Below are 15,149 nucleotides of genomic sequence, written 5' to 3' on the forward strand. Positions count from 1 at the left end.
TTTTCAGAGACATTCCATAGCATTAAATAAGGAGCAGGTATCTACTTCTGAAAACAGGCTGAAGAGGGGCAAAGAGATAAAAAAAAAAGATTGAGCAGTTGTCAGGGCAGGGCTACTGTGCTGTCCATTCTGTTTTTATTTTTAATTTATATATTTAATTTATTTATTTTTGGCTGCGTTGGGTCTTCATTGCTATGCACGGGCTTTTTCTAGTTGTGGCGAGCTGGGGCTACTCTTCGTTGCGGTGCACGGGTTTCTCATTGTGGTGGCTTCTCTTGTTGTGGAGCATGGGCTCTAGGTGCGCGGGCTTCAGTAATTGTGGCATGAAGACTCAGTAGTTGTGGCTCTTGGGCTCTAGAGCACAGGCTCAGTAGTTGTGACGCATGGGCTTAGTTGCTGTGTGGCATATGGGATCTTCCCAGACCAGGGCTCAAACCCGTGTCCCCTGCATTGGCAGGCGGATTCTTAACCACTGCACCACCAGGGAAGTCCCTGTCCATCCTATTTTGATGAAATTTTAAGACATTTAACACCTTGGCTTCCCTGAAATCAACAAACAGCTAAGGATGAGGTCCCTTCAGGAGACAAGCCATGGTCAGGAGAAGCCTCCTCACCAAGTGCTTTGCCAGCACACTCATCTGGGACTAAAGGTGAGAAATTTGGGGGCAGAGATAGAGGGGGATCACTGTTTTGGAGGGTTCACTGCACCCTAACAAATAAGCCTTTATTTTATTTTTTTAAATTTATTTTTAGGAGAGTTTTGGGGGGTTTTTTGTTTTGTTTTGTGTTGTTTTTTTGGCTATGTCGGGTCTTCGTTGTGACACACGGGATCTTCCTTGTGGCATGTGGGATCTTTCGTTTCAGCGAGGGGGCTCTTTATTGTGGTGTGCGAGCTTCTTTCTAGTTGTGGCATGCAGACTCCAGAGAGCGTGGGCTCTGTAGTTTGCGGAACACGGGCTCTCTAGTTGAGGCGCGTGAGCTCAGTAGTTGTGGTGTGTGAGCTTAGTTGCCCCATGGCATGTGGGATCTTAGTTCCCCAACCAGGGATGGAACCCATGTTCCCTGCATTGGAAGGTGGATTCTTTACCACTGGACCACCAGGGAAGTCCCTTTAGGAGACTTACTTAGCTTTATTATTATTTTTAATTGAAGTGTAGTTGATTTACAATATTATGTTAGTTTCAGGTGTACAAAATAGGGATTCGATATTTTTATAGATTATACTCTATTTAAAGTTATTATAAAATATTGGCTATATTCCATGTGCTGTACAATATAGCCTTGCAGCTTAAGCCTTTATTTTATCTTTTTTTTTTTTTTTTTTTTTTTTTTTTTTTTTTGCGGTACACGGGCCTCTCACTGTTGTGGCCTCCCCCGTTGCGGAGCACAGGCTCCGGATGCGCAGGCCCAGCGGCCATGGCTCACGGGCCCAGCCGCTCCGCGGCATATGGGATCCTCCCAGACCGGGGCACGAACCCGTATCCCCTGCATCGGCAGGCGGACTCTCAACCACTGCGCCACCAGGGAGGCCCAAGCCTTTATTTTAATAATCTACTATTAAGCAACTAATATGATCAGTCCACATGGGTACGTTATGGAGGATAAAGACAAACCATTCCCCTTACCTCCTCTGATTCCTCCAGCTAACCTGGGCTATCTGGAACACCAAAGCATCCTTGGCAAATTCACCCATAAGCAGCTAAATCAACTTCTTTATCAAGCCTTTCTCCCAACTTAAAAATTCCTCTTAAATAGGAAATAGTTATTTTCGTTAAAGTTTTGGTTTGTGTTAAGCTTTGTTAAATTAATGCCTAAGTCCTGGAATGGCTATCAGGTTTCACTTAGGGAGTTACTTTTCTCCTCTCCCATTGTCCCTATTCCCCAAATCTTGGAAATGTTACCCTCAAGTGACTACGATTGTCATCTTTACTTTTGATCTATTTCTCATCTGCCCTTTGTCTTCATGCTGAGCTTCAGAATTGGAAAGGAGTAACATCTCTTAGGCCAGGGCTATCCTGCTGCTAAATAATCTCTAAAGCGTGTAGTTCTTGGTAATCCTTGATGGGCTTCTTGTGTGTAGTCCCTTCACCATCCAGAATTCTGATTGCAAGTTCTTTCACTCAGACATCAAGGATGACCATGGCTTAACTGGTACAGCCACAGTGGAAAACAGTATGGAGTTTCCTCAAAAATTAAAAAAAAAAATTAAAAATAGAACGATCATATGATCCAGCAATTCCACTTTTAGGTATTTATCTGAGGAAAAGGAAAACACTAACTCAAAAAGATATCTGCACCCCCATGTTTATTGCAGCATTATTTACAATAGCCAAGATATGGAAACAACCTAAATGTCCATCCATAGATAAATGGATAAAGAAAATGTGATGCATGCATGCACACGCAAGCACACACGCACACACAAGGGAATATCATTCAGCCATAAGAGAAGGAAATCTTGTTGCTTGTGACAATATGGATGGACCTTGAGGGCATTTTGCTAATTGAAATAAGTCAGAGAAAGATACGTTATGGTCTCACTTATGTGTGGAATATTTTTAAAAAAACAAACAACAACAACAGGTTCATACCATAGAGAACAGATTGGTAATTGCCAGAGGGGTAGGGGGCGAAATGGGTGAAGGGAATCAAAAGGCACAACTTCCAGTCATAAATAAGTCATGGAGATATAATGTACAGCATGGTAACTATAATTAATAATACTATATTGCACATTTGAAAGTTATTAAGACAGTAAATCTTAAAAGTTCTCATCACAAGAAAAAACTATTTTTGTAACTATGTATGGTGACAGGTGTTAACTAGACTTATCGTGATAATCATATTACAGTATATACAAATATTGAATCATTATGTTGTATACCTAAAATTAATATAATGATATATGTCAATTATACCTTAATAAAAAAAAGTACGACTATGACTTATTTAAAAGACTCTCAGTGGAGACAAAAATAAATAAGCATTGAATAAGTTCTTTTCTTAAATTGAAGTATAGTTAATTTACAATGTTTTGTTAGTTTCAGATGTATAGCAAACTGATTATATATATAACACTTGTATGATTATATAATATATATATTCATTTTCAGATTCTTTTCCCTTTTAGGTTATTACCCTGTGCTACACAGTAGGTCCTTGTTGTTTATCTATTTTATATATAAAATAAGTTCGTTTTTTAATGGTATAAGTAGAGGAATTTAGTACAAAGCAGGTAGCTTTGGTAGTACCAGGTAGCTGGCACTCTCTCCCTGTCTCTCAATCTCCCTCTCTACCAGTTCTTTCTTTCTTTTTTTTTTTTTTTTTTTAACATCTTTACTGGAGTATAACTGCTTTTCTACCAGTTCTGAATATAATTGTTAGCGCCTCTCTACATTTGGGATACAGAGCCATGCTTTGCTTAATTTAGGCATATTGTTCTAGTTAAATGAATTGCAATCCTCAAAATGTATTTGTATGATCTTGATATTCATTTCATTCCAAATACTCTTAACCTTCTATAGCCATAAAGTCCTTGAAGCCACTTTCCTCACTTGCTTTTAAAATTTCCAGAGCTTCACTTACCTATTCAAATTGACTTAAATTCAACCATAAATTGTCCTTAGCAGTCTAATTGGATGGATAGGTTTAGTAAATGTTCGTGCATTGAAAGCCATTCACTCATTTAAGAAGAATGCATTGAGTGCAAGTCCTGTGCCACGCGATCTGATGGGATAGGCTGGTCTACTCATTCCCCCTCCATGTTGGACTGGAAACGCGTGTCCTCTCTGGGAGCTAGCCCAGGTTGGCCAGCACTACATGCGTCACTCAGAGCATCCTGGAACTTCAATAAGAATTGTTACTTTTGAGGACATCGATGAGATCACATAGAGCATGATTCCCTTTATTCATCTTTTATGAGTAACTGGAACTCAGATTTCATGGAAGACTCTCAGTAATAGCAGGAGAAAGTGTGGATGGCCTAGAAAATTAGGTAGACATCTATGACTTGAAGCAGTGAATAAGGAATCACTTAAGGTTTTATACCAGGTGTGGAATAAACAAAACTTGTTGTTTCAGGCAGAGACATTATTTAGAAAGTATGTGACAGATGGAGACCTAGCTCAGCATAAATGGGAAGGGAGAGTATGGGAGGACCTAAGAACTATTTCCTAGAAAAACTATAGAAAATGAGAAAATTGGTAGTAGAAAATATAGTATTCATTCAAGCTGACACCATGGTTTCCAGAAGGGAATGTTATGAAGATGGAAAGGTCAAATTTATTCCAAGCATTCGTAATAGAACAGAAACAATGAGCATGAGTTGGGGACTACCAGTCTAACTGATGGAAGGCCACCCTTTCCCCTCTTGGTGGCTTTATGACTTCACAGAAGTTACTTAACGTCACTGACCACCACCTCCTGTCTTTCCAGTTCAGGTTCTCTGGTACCTACACTCCAGTAATTCTTCGACCCCACTGGGGTCTCCCAGGACTTGATGCCGTTTACTTTCCACTATCTGTCTCTCCCCTCCTATCTCCACTTTCCACCTTCCCATCATTATAAATCTTTGTAAACAGCTTCAACTCTCTCCCCTGTCTCCACCCATCATACTAACCTAGAAAACCTCCAACCCTTGATAACCCCAACTCTGACTCTGGGCCTGTACTCAGCAGCTGATTGTTGTTGGACTAAAGTCACACAACATTGGCTGCCTTCACGTTACTCCCCTGACTAGAGTTACTCACCCTACCAGTTGAATAAGCAACATTCAAGACTTAATCAAACTAATTTTCTTTTTGCCTCTTACCATCTCTTTAATATTCATTTATGGAGTAACCTCCTTCCCTGGAAGAGACTCTGACAAACCCGCCCTTTTCTCCTCTAGGAAATAAATAGCCCTACAGTCACTTTAGGTCCCAAACAGTCTTGATACAGTGATCAGAACGCCCAGACAGGGCTCAGTGTTGGGCCCTCTCACCTTCCCCACGTGGGAACAGCTTCATCACTCTGCTGCTTCCTCGCTTCCTGCTGTCTCCTCCCCTATTCATTAACCACTGTTTGGGACCCGCCAACGTGTAAGGATGGAGGAGAAAGGAAAGCAGTATGTGAACTGGTACTCTTGAGATCTGATTTCAAGCCCTCTGGTGTAAGCCAGCTCTGGTTGGCTCTGGTAGATGAAGAAGGCCAGTGCTCTCACAGGTGCTGAGCTGGTTATTCGGAGGTTTCCCATCACTGAGGCGTCTCTCCTTCAGTAAGCCTGACGCAGAGAAGGCACCTCTGCTCTAGGTGTCTGCTTATGATTCCTTCCGCAGCCCTGGCATCAGATGCCACTTCTCAGCCTACATTGACCAAGGTCTCTCCACTCCTCCAGAGAGCCCTGTTGGACCCTGGATGACAGCACGCCAACTCCCTCTCTAGCTCCTGGCCCAGAGGAAACATTTGTACCCCTTGTCGCGGCACATTCCAGGAATGAGACTGGTCCCCGTGCAGCAGAACACCCTGAACAACACAGTGAAACAGACCTCCTCTGGCCTCCAGACCTCCACGTCTAACTAAGACCCGGCGCAGCCAAAACAAATAAAAATTAAAAAAAAAACAAAACCCTTCCTCAACCCCACATCCCTCAGCAGCCTTTGAAGGATGAGGTGGGAGAGCAGAAGAGAGACTCCACACCTCCCTCATGGAGCTGCTGAAAGAAAAAAATTATCTAATAAATGACATCAAGTCCTAAGCACAGCACCTAGCTTACACCAAGTGCATAAATGTTAGCCATTATTATTGTCATTGTTGGCATTATCCTTGTCAATTTTCATTTCAGTGCTTGCTGCCGGAGTGGAATCTCTTGAAAAGATGTCTCAGGCAACGATCAGGGATCCAAATTTAAGATACAACTCACAACTCCCTTGAAGTAAGGAAAGGATCTCTAATGCAGCCTGTTTCCACTCCATCAGTCGGAGTCCATCCTCCTCTACCTGCCACCTGCCAGTTTTAATTATCTCACTCTCTTACTCTAAATATTTTTTCATTGATGTTTCTGCATATGAAAGGACCATACGTTTTAAACATTTCAAAAACAACTGTGTTCTTCGGTAATTTTAGAATGTAGAATGTGCTTGCCTCCACGCCTACCCCAGCCAACCCTGCCCTCCACCCCAGGCCCACCCCCGGTCCCACCCCTGTCCAGTTTCTGATGACACTTCTCTTTAGACTGAGAGGAGCTGAGCTCTTTGGGGATGCAGCAAAGACGGGCAGTCCTCAGACAACATTTTCTCCATTTACATCTTTTTTTATTTGCCTGTTTTACAACCTAAATGTGAATACTTAAAAAGATATTTAACCGCCCTATCTCTTAGCAGTAACAGCACAGCCTCACATCACTTTTAGCGTCAGAAGATTGTCACGCTCATATTGACGCTTCTTGACAAAGCGCTGTCTCACTCACTCTTGGCTGCTGCCGGATAATACCGGTACTCTGCTTTTAGCTCCCATGTGTTTTTGTGGGGCCCTTTTAAATTACGAACACCGATTTCATTCAAGATTTTCCTCAGGTACACCACAGGTTGCATAGTGATGTCAACCAAGTCCTTTATGTTATAATACTGGTGTTTCTCAAAGGCAGCAAATAGCAAGCTTAAAACTTGGTCTTTATCAGACTTCACTCTCTTTCCATTTTCTTTCTTTTTCTTCTCATATTCAATATTGTACTGATGATTGGCAACAGGTTTATAATTGGTCGTGACTACCCTCTCCAGTTTCTGTACGGTTCTGGCAGGTTTGGAAGCCTCCTCTATTTGCTTTCTCTTCAGCCTCATGTAGTTTTCACTCAGAGTAGGTCTGCATTCTCCCCGATGTACCACCGTTCCTTCCAGGGAGAGCTGATCTGGTGCATGCTCAGTCAGCACTGTGAGGACCTGCCCTCTGACCCCCCGCAAGACAAGCTGATGCTCCCTGGGAACAGTGACCGGGGCAGGTTGTCCATCTGTACCCCGAATGCCTGTAAGTTCCTTATTCAAAATAAATGAGATTTCAGACTTTCCTTGATTTTTGGCAATCTGCAACTTCCCGACTTCACCGCTTCCAGAAGCTTCAGACCACTGCTGTGACAGGTATTTAGGAAGCTTCACCAGCCACATCCGCTGGTTCTGTTGGATTCCCTCCAAGCTGAGTGGAATGCTCTGGGGCTTGCGTCTGCTGCCTCTGGAGGCCATGTGCATCTGAGCTGAGGGTGCAAAGGGTGAGCCAGCTAGGGATGAAGAGGGAAGCAGGACACCAAAACCAGCTGCTGGAATCCAGGAACCTAGCAAGGAAATATAAAACACATGCTGACTTCAGAAATGTTATCCTTGTTAGAATCTAAAGAGTGCTATACAACAACTGTCAAGTGATTCAGAATAAGGGAAGATGGGAAACCATCATAAACGTGGGGAGTTTGATAAACAAGTGTGGCACATCCTGAAACGAAGTACTTCAGCAATTAAAATTACAGGAGCTCCTATCTACTGATGTGAAGAGTTTTCTAAGGCACAGCCATCTCCTAAGCACCTTCCCTACCACCCTTGCTTCTCCCTGTCCCTCTCCCCTGCTTTATTTTTCTCCAGAGCACCAGTCAACGTGAAATAACCTAGATAATTTATATTTTATATATTTATTATATTATCGTATCTCTTCCCCAATAGACTGTAAGCCCCATGAGGGTAGAGTTTGTGGCTTTCAGTGCTGTAGGCGTTTAATTATTTTATTTTATTTTTTTGAAGGAACGAAAGGTCTTATTTGATTGGTTTGTTTGTTGTGAAAAAATGGAGTGGAGGTGGACACCACGCCCCGCGCCCCGCCCAGGTCCCACCGCCCAGAATTCAGATATCCTGCTTTGCCCTCCTGCTTTCACACAAAATTAGAGGCACGGAGGGCCTTGGCCTGGGGGCACGTCCTCCCTGCCAACCTGGCCTGAGCACAGGGAGAGACCCTGACACCAGCTGTTGGCAGAGACAACAGCTGGAGATTGACCCAGTCCCGCTCGGAGCCGAATCGCTCTGCCTCGGCCAGGATGCGGATCAGAGCCATGATGTAGCTCAGCGCCATCTGCAGGTTCTCGTACTTGGACAGTTTTTTTATCCTGGCCCCATTGGGGTACCACCCTGCGCAGACGGTCGAAAGCCATGCTGAGCCCCTGCATGCGGCGGCGCTCGCGCGCGTTGGCCGCTAGGCGCCTGAGCGCCGCGCTCTCCAGCCGCCCCTCCCCGGCGCACGTGCCCGCGCACTCGGCGCCGCCCGCACACGGGGGCGCGGCACGCGCTCCCGCCACCGGGTTGCTGGGCTTGCAGGACTTCATCCCCCGCTGGACAGAGGAAGGCGCCGAGCTCTCTGGTCTGCTCAGGACCTGTGCGTGGGCTGGTGTATGGAGCCGCTCTGCAACTTGGCTCTTCGTAGCAAATAAGTCATGCTCAAAGCAACCGTGTGGAATCGAAGTTTGTAGTGGGAGTGCGGGGCCCCGCCCTCTGTCCTATTGGATAACCAGATTGATGTCTCTTCACTTGCCAAAGTTTAGGGGAAATTGAGATGTGGAAGAGAAAGTCATTTTCCCAACGTGAAGTTGAAAAAGAGAGGGGAACTTTACTGCAGCAGAATTGGTGTCGCTGGTTCGGGAAATGTCTTTCAAGTCCTCTGGGAAAGCCTGAGAGGTTAGCAGGTTCCAGGCCTATATCTTGTTGTTTCTTCTTCTTCTTTTTTTCCCCCAGGCCTATATTTTGAGGTCCAGAGTGCAGGCGTCTGCAACTGACTTGCAGGCAGAGCAATCCTGCCTCACAGCTCCTAAAGCCCGCCGTGGATCAACCACCACCACTGTAGCTTCAACAACCTCTGCTCTGCCGTATTCTCTCTGACCTAAGTGGGGAAACCTTCCAATTCAAATCCAAATCCATTTAAACCAGAAGGAGCTGAGAGGCTGTATTTCTTGAGATAACCTCTCTGGCTGCCCTCATGCCTAAGGCATAGAGAGCAAAGAGTGAGCATAATTTTACGAAAGGAAGCCGGGAAGGAAGCCCCTTCTACCAGGTTGAGACTCACCAGAGCAGGCAGAAAGCTGTGCTGAGCAAGGCTTACAAGGAAGGGTGCTCCCTGGTGAGCAAGGGCTCACTCAGGCCCCAGGCTGCCTCTCCCTGGAAGGAAGAACACACTCCCTCTCCTCAGCTCTATTTATTGCCACCTTTAGGGAATTCCTTGATGGGATTGGGTTACAACCACCCTGGAAAGCCAATCACATTGATTCAGTTATGGGTTTTTCCCCTAACCTCCTAAAGCATACTCATGAGGGTGGATAGCTTAATGGATTATTTCCCCCACTGAACCCATTTTCCTTAATTCTCCAGTGTAGGGGGTGTTCGAGGGAAGGCAGCTTGCTTCAGCATCTTTAGAAAGGCTGGAGATGCAGGTACCCTGAGGGGTTATTCATAGTCCCTGACCAGCCACTTTGACTCTGAATTAAAATTGCTCTCACCATCTTCTGGCTAAATGCAGAAAGTCCTCTTTCCCCCTCCTGATTGCTCCCTTCATCTTAAAACATTCTCTTCCCGTGGGTTCCATGATGCCCCCTGCTCCTGGGTTTCCTCCTGCCTCTCGAACTGCCATTTCCAGTCTCCTTTGTGGGCACCTCAGTGTGTCTTGGGCCATAACTGCTGTTCCTTGGTCCCAGGTGCTGTCCCTTCTCACTCTACACGCCTTTTGAAGATTATATTTCTGCAGAATCCTCTCAAAAGGGCAACCATAGTTCAGATCTCTCTCCTGAGCTTCTGGCAGACCACCCAAATGCCAACTGATGTCCTGCTATGCACACAATTCCTAATAGGTCAAAACCAGGACCCATCACCTTCTCATGCCTTCTCCCCACAAACAAACCTGCTCTCCCAGTATCCCCCATCCACCCTGTTTCCTAAACCAGAAACTTGAATGTTAAGCTTAATTCTCCCCATATCTCCCTCCAATGAGCCAGCAAGTTCTGCCCATTCTGCCTCCTTAATTCATCTCAAATTGCTCCCACTATCCCTGGCCCAGTTGAGGCCACTCTACTTTTCTCTCCTGATTCAGTGCAATAGCTTCTTCACTGAATTTGCTTCCTTGGTCACTATATTGCACACACTGGAGTCAGAGTAGTGTTTCTAAAACATGATTCTGTGTTTTTTTTTTTTTTAATTTTATTTTGGCTGCATCGGGTCTTAGTTGAGGCACACGCATGAGGGATCTTTCGTTGCAGCACGCAGGCTTCTCTCTATTTGTGGCGTGTGGGCGCTAGAGCGTGCAGGCTCAGTAGTTGCAGCGCGCGGGCTTAGTTGCCCTGTGGCATGTGGGATCTTAATTCCCTGACCAGGGATCGAACCCACGTCGCCTGCATTGGAAGGCAGATTCTTAACCACTGGACCGACAGGCAAGTCCCTAAAACGTGATTATAAATATGTCTTCCTTTGGCTTCCCTGGTGGCGCAGTGCTTAAGAATCCGCCTGCCAAGGCAGGGGACACCGGTTCGAGCCCTAGACCAGGAGAATCCCACAGCCGCGGAGCAATTAAGCCCGTGCGCCACAACTACTGAAGCCCGCATGCCTAGAGCCCGTGCTCCGCAACAAGAGAAGCCACTGGAATGAGAAGCCCGCGCTCCGCAACGAAGAGCAGCCCCCGCTCGCCGCAACTAGAGAAAGCCCGCGCACGGCAACAAAGACCCAACACAACCAAAAATAAATAAATAGATAAATTTTAAAAAAAGAAATGTCGGGCTTCCCTGGTGGCGCAGTGGTTGGGAGTCCGCCTGCCAATGCAGGAGACACGGGCTCGTGCCCTGGTCTGGGAAGATCCCACATGCCGCGGAGCGGCTGGGCCCGTGAGCCATGGCCGCTGAGCCTGCGCATCCGGAGCCTGTGCTCCGGAGCGGGAGAGGCCACAACAGTGAGAGGCCCGCGTACCGCAAAAAAAAAAAAAGAAAAGAAATGTCTTTCTCTTTCTTAATGGCCTTCGGAGCCTCCCCACCTTTCATAGAATGAAGTCCATTCTCTTTCAGGTGGCTTACCAAGCCTTTCTAGAAGGGACTGCTGTTCAGTTTAATCTCTTGCAGAAACTCCCTAAAACTCCGCTTGTAAGGAGCTTGTAAACTCAATTAAACCTCCATTGCTCTCTCTCGCCGCCAGGTCTTCGTTATTATTTCCTTTCACCGACATTGCTGCCATAGTAACCCCACCCCACCGGCTCAGCTAATTCCTCTTCCCAACCCCTACTTCCGCACAGGCTCCTCCCCAGCCACGTGACCCGCGCGATGCCATTCTTCTTACAAGGTTACCTGAGAAGTTTGCTCTCTCTTTCCTGAACCACCAAGTCTGACACAGGTACGCTCCTAGTGCTTGACAGTGTCTCCTCTGTCAGCACTGGGCACATGTTTCCTAAGGACCTTCTGTTTATTTGTGTCCCCATTATGTGGTAATCACTTTGTGACGACAGAGCGTGTCTGTCTTGTCCCTCACTGAATGCCAGCATAGGAGTCGCTAAATAAAAATTGGTAGCATGAGTGAAGGATTGATGGAATCCTAAACTGGCACTGCCTTTTTGGAAAACTATTTGGCCCTATGAAACTAGAGCCTAACCCTTACAGAGGTCACCTCTGGACAACGGAAGAAGATAGCATCGTGTAGTGAGGGCTTGAAGCGCATGCTCTGGAGATGGGACGCCCAAGTTCAAACCCTGACCCTGCCACTTACTGGTTGTGTGGCCTTGGGGTGGGGGTGGGGAGGTGTCACTTAACCTCTCCATGCCTCCTCTTCCTTATCGGAAAAATGGGAATAATAATAGTATAGTACCTACCTTATAAGGTTGTTATGAGGATTAAATGATTTAGTAAAGTGAGTGACAGTAGTGAGGGCTCAGTAAATGTTAGCTTGTTATCCACTAGAGTGTCAGTTCCATAATGGTAAGGGGTTTTGTTTTGTTTACTGCTGTATTATAGAAACAGTGTCTGGCATCAAATACGTGCTTAAAAGATATTTGTTGACTAAATAGGCAAAATGCATATGAAACTAATTTTATTTCAGCATACTCATAATGGGAGCCATGATTCCAACCCAAGCAGTCTCTTTCGGCATCCAGGTTCCTAACCTCTACTTCTACTGCCTTAAAGAGCTAAATGTAAACATTTTAGGGGAACCAGAGGAGAACGTTTTTGTTGTAACCTAGTGGTTGTCAGGTTTTCCTGAGGTAAACACAAATCATGAAGTAAGACTTAGGCAAGCCTAACTACACAAAAATGAAAATGTCTTTACAGAAGTTTCCGTAAACTAAAAGGCAAATAAAATGACAAACTGCAAAGAAATAGGTGCAACATCTAAAACCAACAAAGGATTAATAACTGGATTATATATAAAGGTCCTAACAATCAACAAGAACATTATTCTGTGAGGGTGTTTTGGGGTGAGGTTAGCATTTAAATAGGTGGACTTTTGTTAAAGCTGATTGCCCTCCATAGTGTGAATGGGCTTCGACTTATCAGCTGAAGGTCTGAATGGAACAGAAGACTGGCCTCCTCCAGGCAAAAGAGAATTCTCCAGCAAATGGCCTCCAGACTCAAACTAGAACATCAGCTCGCCTGGTTCTCCAGCCTGTGGGCCCACACTGAAGTTTTTGGATTTGCCAGCCTCCATAATTGTATGAACCAACTCCTTATAATAAATTCTGATATAGTAAGTATCACATTAATATATTATTTTAATTAAACATGTTATAAATGTTATCTAAATATATAATATATTGACTATACATATACTATAATAATATATTATCACTAATATAATTAACATAAATTTATATAATCTATATCTATCTATATCCATATCTCTCTATATCTCCTATTGGTTCTGTTTCTCTGGAGAATGCTAATTAATACAGCCTATTAAGAGTTCAGGGAAAGGAGCATGCGCACACATATACATACATACATAAGGTAATAGCACAGAATACACTGATAAAGCAGAAGTTCTGGTCCCAGGTGGGAGGCTTAATAATACTATAGCCTCCCTCTTCTGCCCTGAATCATAGAAAAGAAAGAAAAAATATTTTAATAAATTTATTACAATGCTAGTAACCAACAAGCGTTTCTTCCAGTGGACCAGAAACTGTTAGGAATCCCTGAATACCATAACTAGGTTAGTTAACAGGACTGTCAGTGACGAAAATGAGTGCACAAGAATCCTAAACATTTGATGATTTCTAAAATCATAGAAGAGAGAGACAGAACAGAGACAGAAGAGCCCAAGGAAACAGAGCAAGCAGAATAGGACTTTAGAAAAATTGGTATTCTCAGAGATGAAAGAGGTTACAGCATCATAGACGTTCATCAGCTAAAGAGCTTGGAGATCAAAAACTTAATCTGAAATAAAATATTCACTAGAAGAGGCCCTATAGCAGCATGGATGCAGGTGAAGATGAGATCAGTGAGCTGGAAGATTAAGCTGAGGAATTCTTTCAAAAGATATCCCCCAGGGCTTCCCTGGTGGCGCAGTGGTTGGGAGTCTGCCTGCCAGTGCAGGGGACGCGGGTTCGAGCCCTGGTCTGGGAAGATCCCGCATGCCATGGAGCGACTGGGCCCGTGAGCCACAACTGCTGAGCCTGCGCGTCTGGAGCCTGTGCTCCGCATCAGGGGAGGCCGCGATAGTGAGAGGCCCGCGCACCGCGATGAAGAGTGGACCCCACTTGCCACAACTGGGGAAAGCCCTCGCACAGAAACGAAGACCCAACACAGCCAAAAATAAAATTAATTAATTAATTTAAAAAAAAAAAAAAAAAAAAAAAAAAAAAGATATCCCCCAAACACAAAGATATAAAATGTTCTAAAGGAAAGTTAAGAGACAGGTCCAGAAGTTTCAACGTCCATCAAATAAGAGTTCCAGAAGAAGGGAAGATACTGGAGAAGAGAGACCTCTCAAGCAATTCTCAAAGGGATTTCCCAGAACTGATGAAACCCTCAAATGGAAAGACCTCACCAAGGACTTGGCAGAATAAAGTGAAAAAGGAATATTGTAATGAAATTTCAGAAACCAAGGATTAAGAAAAAAATCTTAAAAGCACAAAGAAAACAGATTCCCTATCAATGGAGTATATATCATGTTGACTTCAGAGTTCAGATGAAAATTTACAATCCTCATTCTAAAAATACAGTGAAGCAATAGCTTCAAATTTCTGAGAGAAAATAACATGGAACCTAAAATTCTAAACTCAACCAAATTCTCATTCTGGTTCAGGGGCTTGTCCCCTTGTGTTCCCATCCCACTTCCCAGTGTAGTCATTTAATGGAAAGAGCGCAGAACCAGGTGCCAGGATTCTGGTCTTGGTATTGTTACTCAAGGCTGGGTGCCCTGGGCAAGTGTATTTGCCTCTCTGGGCATAGTTTCTTCTTCCTTAAAATGGAGGTAACATCCCTGTCTGGTGAATGTCTAATGAGACAAACAATGAGAAACGTGTGGGAACGTCTAATGCAATGACTAGAGGGAGGCTCTAAATTCTCCTTGACCCATCCCCATCCCCCTGCTCCAGGTCCTTCTTCCCCCAGTGCCCATACCCCAGGGCCGTTTGAGCTCAGTTATTGCTTGATGAACCAGTCAGCATTAGTGTTTCCTTCATGTTCAGTCCCTTTTCTGTGCGTATGCAGCAGGCTTTTCAATGGTGGGAAGATAAGAGGCTCCTTGCAGGTTCTGACGACAGCTAGACAGGGATAGAAGGTGCCTTTCAAGGATGGAGAGTGGGCACCTACATTGCCTCTATCCAGGGTGGGCCCTAATGTGCAGAGGGGCCGCCTCCACACGCTGGAGAGCCTTGCACTTTGACCCACTCCCTGGTCAGCCTGGGATTGTTTTGATGAGCTCTGCATTGGATTCTACCCAAACTATGCCCCTAACTAACCTTTGGGTGACTTTGGACAACCCTCTGGGCCTTTGGTTCTTAATTTATAAGATGGAGAAAGCTGTACTCACAGATCTCAAAGGTATCTTCCAAGTCAAAATGTCAGAGAATTTTGGACTCTCTGTTGTTGGAATCTGAGTCATAATGGCATCAAGCAAAGAGAATGCAGAACGCTGAGCCCATCACTTCTCAACGGAGAGCCATGAAGAAGAAGCTGCCCTGTC

The 15,149-nt window shown here is 44.8% G+C and overlaps 1 protein-coding gene and 1 pseudogene across 2 annotated transcripts; both read right to left on the bottom strand.

Moving 5' to 3' along the window:
• Positions 1-6,437: 6,437 nt before the first annotated feature.
• Positions 6,438-7,211, bottom strand: LOC309801443 (general transcription factor IIF subunit 2-like; the record flags this gene model as incomplete). Its single annotated transcript, XM_082616296.1, has 1 exon — positions 6,438-7,211. One exon carries the CDS (start codon positions 7,209-7,211, stop codon positions 6,438-6,440), a length of 774 nt encoding a protein of 257 aa, XP_082472422.1.
• A 673-nt stretch (positions 7,212-7,884) lies between these two features.
• LOC309799116 (transcription factor ATOH7-like) lies at positions 7,885-8,332 on the bottom strand (annotated as a pseudogene). The gene has a single exon. The product of its transcript is annotated as a transcription factor ATOH7-like (transcript).
• Between the last annotated feature and the right edge of the window lie 6,817 nt (positions 8,333-15,149).

Source organism: Mesoplodon mirus, assembly GCF_964341445.2.
Source record: "Mesoplodon mirus genome assembly, chromosome: 3".
NCBI classification, from domain to species: domain Eukaryota; kingdom Metazoa; phylum Chordata; class Mammalia; order Artiodactyla; family Ziphiidae; genus Mesoplodon; species Mesoplodon mirus.